The sequence below is a fragment of the Plasmodium brasilianum genome, chromosome 3, assembly GCF_023973825.1.
Source record: "Plasmodium brasilianum strain Bolivian I chromosome 3, whole genome shotgun sequence".
Classification (NCBI taxonomy): Eukaryota; Apicomplexa; class Aconoidasida; order Haemosporida; family Plasmodiidae; genus Plasmodium; species Plasmodium brasilianum.
The window spans coordinates 624,707-634,337 of NC_090116.1; the positions used below are offsets into that span (position 1 = coordinate 624,707).

Consider the following 9,631-nt stretch of genomic DNA (forward strand, 5'->3'; position numbering starts at 1 on the left):
AAAATGAAAAAATGAAAAAATGAAAAAATGAAAAAATGAAAAAATACAAATTGTTAGTGTGTTAAAATGTTAAGGGACTCTGGAAAATGCATATACACAGGACGATCAACGGTCAAATAAAAAAAAAAAAAAAAAAAAAAGAAATGAAGCAAAATAAAATGAAATAAAAAAAAAAAAAAAAATCATTGTTAAAATTAAAACTTGCTCGTTTTTTTCCCCTTATTTTCGCAAAAAAAATGAAAACTTTTGTATCTACAACTACTCATATGTAGGCATACTCTTCATTACTCATTTTTGATCATTGTACATACTTACAAAATCCCCCTTTTGCACAAAGTGTGTAGCTACAAGTGCAGTATGCACAACTTGCTGGCAAATCTTTACAAAAAAAAAAAAAGCCTTTTGCAGTGAATTAAAGAAATAAATATATTCCTATTGAAAAATGTTAAGAGATAATTGTACTCTTTTTAAACGTACGAAGCGCAGAAATGTGCTTCTGTAGATATGCACATATACATATATATATGTATGTACATATGTAAATACGCATGTACTTATTAGTGGTATCACGAACAAGTTGCTCCTGAATTTTTCTTTTTTTTTTTTAGACCTATCATTATATATTGTAGGTGAAAAATAGCTTATTAAAAAGCTCCTCCTCTTTTCTTCCCCGTTCATAAGGTTTTATTCCCCTCTTTTTTATGTACAAATTCATGGACATCTCACATAACACAAATGCTGCAAATGATCAACAAGAACTTTTCCTGTGTTCAGGATTAAAAGGAAAATAAAACTGCGTCAAATAAGCAGCTCCAAATTGTTCCGCTTATAATTGTACCATTTATAATTGTACCGCTTATAATTGTACCGCTTATAATTGTACCGCTTATAATTGTACCGCTTAAAATTGTTCCGCTTATAATTGTTCCGCTTATAATTGTACCGCTTCAATGCCGCTTCAGAATGATTAATTTTTTTTCTTATTTTTTCAAGGGACGAAACTGTTAAATGTTTTTTACGGACATGTAAGATATATCTTAGGAAATGCAAAAAAAAGAAGCAAACATATGAATATGCACAGGGGGGGGAGGCGATATTCAGGAGATCGACCCTTAAAACGTCTAATAGTACACACATGCACATGTAAATTAAAAAGTATTTTATACCATTTTAAAAGACAGAATAGTTCATTTTTTAAAATAAAAAAAAGGAAGGGATGGCATGACGATCACTTGCGTGTGTTACGCGCGATCATCGGCCTAACTGTAGTACAAATTAAAGAAGAGACACTTAAGTGCTCTCGTGTTTATTTTTATATATCTCTCATCATAACACAGTTTTAAAATATACGAATAATACTCCTTTAATTTGTTCTCACTCAAATTGCTCCTATATTTGTGTTCGCTTTTGTAGGTATTCTTCTCGCTAGCTACATATGAAAGTATATGACTAATATTTTTTATATCGTAAAAATTTTTTATATCATGAAATATATTGTTTGTAACGAAATTTTTATCCATTGTTTTGAAATCGCCTATGAAGTCTTCCGCTTCGCAGGTACTCTGACAGAGCATCTCATTCACATGTTCATCGTCATCTTTATCCGCATCCACATCCATATTCACATCCTTATCTTCATCCTTCTCCTTCTTCTTCTCCTTCTTCTTCTCCTCCTCCTTCTCCTCCTCCTTCTCCTCCTCCTTCTCCTCCTCCTTCTCCTCCTCCTTCTCCTCCTCCTTCTCCTCCTCCTTCTCCTTCTCCTTCTTCCCCTCCTTCCTCTCTACATTTTCATTTTCCGTTTGTCCCGATTCCACTCCCTCGTGTGCCACCTCTAACTGCATTTTTCCGCTGTATCCTTTTTTTTTTTTTTTTTTTTTTTTCCACACTGCCCCTTTTGGTGAGGAAACAAAGTTGCATGCACATGGTCATCTGCCACTTTCATTGCATCCAACTGTGTAAAGGATAAAAAGGTGTCATAGTTACTCAACCAGGGATCATAAAAATAAAATAATTTCTTCCTCTTTTTAATTTTATAATTAATATATAACGAAAATAGAGTTTCTAAATCTTCAAAAATATTGGTTATACTATTAACAATAGGTATAATACGTTTAAAAAAGGTATGATAAAAGTATATATTTTTTTTTATATACAGTTCTAATATATTTTCGATATGTTCAATTTTTTCATTAATATGTATATCTGTTAAAACAGATATTAAATTGTTTGTAGGTTTTTCATTATTGTTCTGCTGAAAACAATATAGAAATAATTGCTCTAATTTTTTTATTTTCAATAAGCAAATATTTTTTTTATTGTTCTTTACAATATTGTCAATTATTCCTTTGATGTTTTTATTTAACAGGTTTCCTATATTCTTACAAAGGAGAGGTTGCTGCTCAATTTTTTCCCACTTGTTCGTATACCTTTTGTCGGTCTTGTTCAACTCATTCTTTGCTTGTCTTTTCAAAATACATTTATTTATTTCATAATCTTTTGTCCCTTTTCCCTTTTCTTTCAAATATGAATCATTGTTATAGTTTACACGTGTAGGTGTTTCTCCATCCTCACTTGTTAACCTCTTTCCATCAGATACCACTTCTTCTTTAGTATTGTTTTCCATTCGAGGATAAGACTTCTTTAAATGAACTATTCCATCCTGTGCATGTGTACGTTCAACATGGAATGCCTTACTACCATTCTCATCCTTTATATATTTAAAAATAATTTTGTTGATATTTTTCAAAAAGTAATTTAAAAGATACTCGGAAATGTTCGTTTTATTTTTAAAAGGTGGAACAGATAATGGAAGGAAAAATAGTAAGAGATGAAAACAAGAATTATTTATTTTGAATATATATTTACTTACTAGTTTAAAACTTTTGCTTTTTCGAATTATTTTTATTACTTTTTTTTTTCTCTTTTCATCTAGGGTACGTTTGGTCAACACTTCATAAATATGGTACAAGTAGGAATAAGTTTCTATCAATACGTGCATCATTTTTTCCTCTTGTATATAACTTATTACTCTCTTTAGTAGTTCATTGGGATTTACTTTTTTAACACAGCAAAGCAGTTTAAATGACATATCTACAAGCAAATTTATAAAAACTAAGAAATAAAGAGAGTAGCTTATGTTTTTATAAAATTCATCTTGTGTTAGAACCTTTTCATATTTATTATAAAAATCGTTGATAAAATTATGAGTATTGCTAATATTATTAATTAGAACATTCTTTCTGTTTATACATTTATTTATATTTACTATGTATATATTGAAAAGGAAAAATTCTTTTATATTCATATAAAATATATCATCTATAAGTATATGTGTATAGTCTGTATAATCATACATATCGATAAAACCTCTTTTCATAATATTCTTTACTCTTTTTAAATATATTTGAAAATTAAAAATATCTATATCTCTACAGTTTGAATCTGCGTTCTCTTCTATTACACGAAATGATTCTATATACTCTTTGTTCATAAGTATATTGTAAATAGATTCATAGAATTTTAATTCTTGTTCGTTAGGTAGTATATTCGACTTGATGTGAAGTCGTCCCTCCTCTGTTTTCTTCTTTTGATTCAAAAAAAAGGAATCAAAATTAACACTCCTATTTTTATAATCAACTTGGTTATTCATCTTTATCATTCCATCAACATGTGCTTTTCTATCTATTTTTTCCCATTTACTAGTAGTACTACCTTGCTTCTTATTTACCGTATGTATCTCTACATTTGGTTTCTTTCCCTTATCTAAGGAATTCTCGGCTTCCCCCGTAATACTTCTTCTATTAAGTTTATTCAAATGGTCAAAATATAGGTGTATATCATCATACCGTTTGTCACTGAGGTGTATCTCATTGGAAGAGGCATTCTCTGTTTTTTTAAACTGATAACTACTACTATTACTCATGCATCTATTCACATATAGTGTACCCCTTAACTCATCCCTTAACACTCTTTCCTCGTTACAGTTGTCCTTTTCTGCATCAATACTTATACAACTGCTAAAATTTCCTGTTTCATTTTCAAAAAATATTTCATCGTTCATGTTATTTCCAATTATGTCTTTACTGATATTTTCTATCTCTTCTATTATTTCTAAAAAAGCGTTACTCTCACAGTCTGTTCCAAGTTCCGTGTGATTTCTCTTCATATAATGATCTACATTATTTAGACACATATAAGTACCGTCCTTACATTCTATTCCTTTCTGTAAACTCTGTTTTACTATATCCTCATCATCGTTCTTTTCCTTTTCCATAACAATGCTATTTCTATTTGTCCTTGAGATAAAACGCATTTGCATCTCTTTTTTCTCTTCTACCACTCCGTCCATGCGTACTTCTTCCCCTTCTTGAAGAAAAGAAAAGATATCACTGTGGATGGGACTACAGTGCACTTCGTCCAGGTGGATTTCGACATCCGCTGGATTTGTTTGTTGCTCTATATGCCGATCTGTGTGTTGCTCTGTTTGCCACTCTGATTGCTTCCCCTCTTTAAATGCTCCATCGTGCACATTATGGGGGTACTGCTCTCTTTTTCCTACCCCCTCATCTAATGCACTGTGCTGGAATTGCATTTGTCCAAATGACTCAGTGATAGAGGTGAAAGCGTCCTTTTCTTCTTTAAGTCCTTCCAATGGAAAAAAGAAGTTATCATTCAAAGACGTTAACTCGGTAAATGGTGTTATCTTTCCATTTGCAGCTTTCTTTTTATCAGCATTCACATCGTACATACTTTTGTCCAAACCATTTGTGCTATCTATACTTTGGTTATGGTCAAAAATGAAGAAATCGTTCATATGTTTCTTTAAACAGTCCATATTTATTACCATTTTATCATCAAAAAGGGTTTGTTCTGAAGAGAATAAACTCCCCTTTGTATCTGTTTCCTTAGAATTATTAGCCCCTATATTAATGTCGATATCTGAACTAACTCCTTTCTCTTCATATGAAAACAAATCATCATGAGTGCATACAGTATGACTATTCATCTCCCCTTCATGTAAAAATACCTCTTCAAAATAGTCTTCTTTTACATCATTAACGTTTAAGTGGAAAAGGTTCATCTTTTCACTACCAATGCTTCCAAAACTCACATCGTTATGTGCAATATTGACAGGGGTATAAGTCATCATGTTGGTACAGTTGTCCCAATGGTTGAAAGTACTACTAGGGGAACAAAGCTTGCTATTGTATAATGCACATTCTGTACTATTTACCAAGTTGACATCGTCATAATTAGATTTATAAACATCATTCATGGTGTTATTATTATTATAACTACTACTATTATTGTTATAACTACTACTATTATTGTTATAACTACTACTATTATTGTTATAACTACTACTATTATTATTATAACTACTACTATTATTGTTATAACTACTACTATTATTGTTATAACTACTACTATTATTGTTATAACTACTACTATTATTATTATAACTACTACTATTATTATTATTTTTATTTTTTTTTTTTTTTTTTTTCATCGATTTCGTTATTCCTAATTGGGCAGGCAGACACTCGGTTGGAAGGAACACTTACATTTTTTGAAAATTTTTCAAAAAATATACTTGATTTTTCCCATCCCGCTTCCAATCCTGCTTCACTTCTCATTTTCATACCCTTTTTTTTTATTTTCCTGTCCGTTATAGGATCCAAGAGAATCGAGTCCTTCGCTTCATTTTCAAAAAAGAATGCATCTAACTTTTGGTCCTTCCAATGATCCTCTTCAGTACTGATTGGAAGAGAGTTATATTCTTTTTCATTATAGTATATTTCACTTGAAATAGATATACCTTTTTTTTGCTTCCCCTCTTCATCCTTTTCTTTTATATTTACAGTAGGTATGTAGTCTTTTGTATTAATTCCCTTGTCATCTTTTAAGTTATCATGGTAGAAATGAACATCCACTCCTTTTCTTCTACCACTTGCCAAGTCGGACAGTAGTAAGTCCTCATTTAATTGTTCGAGAAAAACATAACTAGAAAAAACGTTTTCATCATTTTCCTTTTCTTTCTCCTTTGATATTTCAACATTACTTTTAACTTGAAATTCATTGAACTCCTTTAAATTTTCCTCCTCATGTATATAATATTTGTCATTTACTCCTGCTTTGATTATTACATCTATTTTTTCATCCTCGCTTGTTTTTATTTCTGAACAGTCACTCAATACGTTATTAAAATGGTTTGCTTCGTTTAGTTTTATGATGTCTATTTTTTCCCATGAGTCTACAGGGAAAAACTCAATATCTTTACTATTTTCATTTTTCGCCTGATCAAAGTCATGCAAAATTGCAGATTTTTTTCTACCACTATTAGAATCGAGACTTAAAATATCAAAATATGGGTACATATCACTATCTTGTACCTTATGGGTCCCCTCAAAGCTGTTTTTCCGAAACGACTCTCCAAACTCTGACTCGTACTCGTTACTTAATGGTTCATCCGAAAAATGAAAAAAACTATGCTGAGGAAAAATATTGTGTGAACAATTTTCCTGCACACTGCTTTTTTTACATAATTTACCTTCTTTCTCTTTCTCTTTATCTTTCCCACGCGTACCACTACCAACAAATGGATAGTCCAAGGCATCCCATATTCTTTCTTCATCCGTCTTGTAAGTTTCATTTACAGCACGGTTACCCTTTCTACTGCTGTTACTTCTGCGTTTAATACTCCTCCCAATGTTGTCCTTAATGCCTCTCCCAATGCTACAGTTTTTTCCACTGTTACTGTTAAATGCCTTATAGCCTTCCACATTTTCGAAATACAAAATTTGGCTGAACCTGTTCCCTCCATTTAGTATGCTCTCTTTCCTTTGATCATAAATACTTTTATCTTTTAGCACACCCTTTCCGTTATTAAAAAAAGGAGTATCATTCGATGGATTCTTATCACTATGATATAAATCGATGTTACTATTAAAAACTAGATCAATTTCTCTTTCTGTGTCACTTAATATTTCCCTGTTGCAATTATTATATATATCGTTATTAATAAAAGAGCTTAAATTATTATAATTTATTTTGTTTAATATAGTTTCCTTACCATTGTTGTAATACAAGCTTTTACTATTTCTTCTTGCATGTCGTTTTAGTATATTATTTGCAAATATATCATTCTCTTCTTCCTCATCTTGGTAATTGGTATTTTTATCCGTATAAGAAAATATACTATATAACGTTTTTATATTCTTAATATTAACTTTGCTTTTATTTGAGTAGCTCACATCCACATATTCGCTTCTCTTTTTTTTTTTTTTTTCTTTCTGTCTTTATTGTTTTTGCGATGGTCCGCGTGCGTTTTCATTTTGCCTTGATTTTTCCCGCTTGTTACCTGGACACTTCCACTTCACTTCCTTCTATTTTTTCGTTTATTCTTTCGTTTATATTAGCTTTAATTTTTGCATTTATTTTTGCATTTATTTTTGCATTTATTTTTGCATTTATTTTTGCGTTTATTTTTGCGTTTATTTTTGCGTTTATTTTTGCGTTTATTTTTGCGTTTATTTTTGCGTTTATTTTTGCGTTTATTTTTGCATTTATTTTTTCATTTATTTTTGCGTTTATTTTTGCGTTTATTTTTGCGTTTATTTTTTCATTTATTTTTTCATTTATTTTTGCATTTATTTTTTCATTTATTTATGCATTTATTTATGCATTTATTTATGCATTTATTTTTCCCTTATTTTTTTTGTTCTGTTTTAAGAACATATGCATAATACACATATCAGCGAACCTCCCAAAGAAGTATAGATAACACAATCCATGTTACATGAAACAAAAGAGAGCACAGAAGAAAAAAAAAAATATTTAGTTTTACTGATTATACTTTACTATATATGTGAGTAATTTTTTATTTTTTGATGTTTTTCATTTTATCGTTTATTTTTTTTTTTTTTTTCATGTTCGTTTTCATTTTCGTTTTCATTTTGATATTTTTTCTTTTTTATCGTACATATAAACAACACTGTTAATAAAAATTGGGAAAACGTACTTCAAAGCATTTGACTGAAAAAACTGTTTGAAGAGCTCCGCTTTTTATATGCTTCTTGCATTTTATGAAGAACAATTACTACTATAAATAATTCAAAAGAATACGCATATATGTATATACATGTACAGATACAAACACGTACACATATATTTCATATGAGTATGTAACGTCCGTATGCATATACTGTCTTATATTATTTGCGAAATATGCTGTACCAACCAACTCTTTTTTTTTTTTTTTTTTTTTTTTTTTTTGGTACACAAAGCCCTGCTCCTTTTTCAAGTAGCCGAAAAGTTCATTCTGAAAAGGATATATTTGCAATTTTGCAATTTTGCAATTTTGCAATTTTGTAATTTTACTTTTTTCATTTTTAATTTTATTACATGTTTATTTTACGTTTACTTTATTTTTATTTTTAATTTATTATTATATATTTTTTTTTTTAAACAATCAACTACATTTTTCAATTTTAAAAATTGCTATTTTACCAAGGCGTTTTGGGTATACGGATATATGTAACATACATGTGCAAGTACGTATACGTATGTTTACTCATCTATCTGTTTATATGTATATACTTATGTATTGGTTTTCCTTAAATATTTCACCATTCTCAAAAGAAAAAATGAATTAAAAAAATGAATTAAAAAAATAAAATAAAATAAAAATAAAAATACATAAAAATATATAAAAATACATAAAAATACATAAAAATATATAAAAATACATAAAAATACATAAAAATATATAAAAATACATAAAAATATATAAAAATACATAAAAATATATAAAAATACATAAAAATATATAAAAATACATAAAAAACGAAACAAAGGGAAACAACATGCAACCTTTCAGCGTGACGCGAAAATTACAATTGTCATGTGTAGTGGTATTTGTAAAAATTGTTTAATCGCATATACGTATATATATATATATATATATTTATATTTATATATTTATATTTATATATTTATATTTATACATTTATTTATTTATGTGCCTACATATACACATTTGTGCAGTGGGTAAAACAACTGGGCAATTACGGAGTGATAATTTTTGCATTGTATACTATCATGAACTTCTTGTACTGCGTTTTTTATTTTTGTTAAAAAGAATAATATTTACGTTCAGTGAAATTTAAAAAGTAAAAGAAAAATTAAAAAAAAAAAAAAATAAAATAAGGTGTAGAAAGTGGAGTAAGAAGAAGAGGAGAATAACTCCACTTTACTGTATTCAAAATAAATGCTTAGAAAAAAGGAATGTTGTAACACTTGATGCACACAAGGCGGAACATAAGAAGACAAATAGAACCATATGTACAGGTGAACACATACGTACTTACCTACACACACACGAGCACATACTTATATGCATAAACTCATGTACATCTAAAGCATGTAGCATAAGTCAGAAACGAGAATTATTTTTAAGGGACGAAAAATGCTTGGTAAAGACCACATGTAAAAACAATAAATAAGGAGGTGTTAGTACCTCTGGAAGTGTTTGCACATAAGTGAATACGAATGATTACAAAAAAATGCAAAAAAATTAAAAAAAAAAATAATAATAATAATAATAATGAAATAAATAAAAAATAAATAAAAA

At 29.0% G+C, this 9,631-nt stretch overlaps 1 protein-coding gene across 1 annotated transcript; it reads right to left on the bottom strand.

Moving 5' to 3' along the window:
* Nucleotides 1-1,259: 1,259 nt before the first annotated feature.
* Nucleotides 1,260-7,333, bottom strand: MKS88_000931 (uncharacterized protein; the record flags this gene model as incomplete). The annotated part of the gene is made up of 4 exons (XM_067219576.1): nucleotides 1,260-1,891; nucleotides 1,984-5,523; nucleotides 5,594-7,197; nucleotides 7,254-7,333. 4 exons carry the CDS (start codon nucleotides 7,331-7,333, stop codon nucleotides 1,260-1,262), a joined length of 5,856 nt encoding a protein of 1,951 aa, XP_067075297.1.
* Between the last annotated feature and the right edge of the window lie 2,298 nt (nucleotides 7,334-9,631).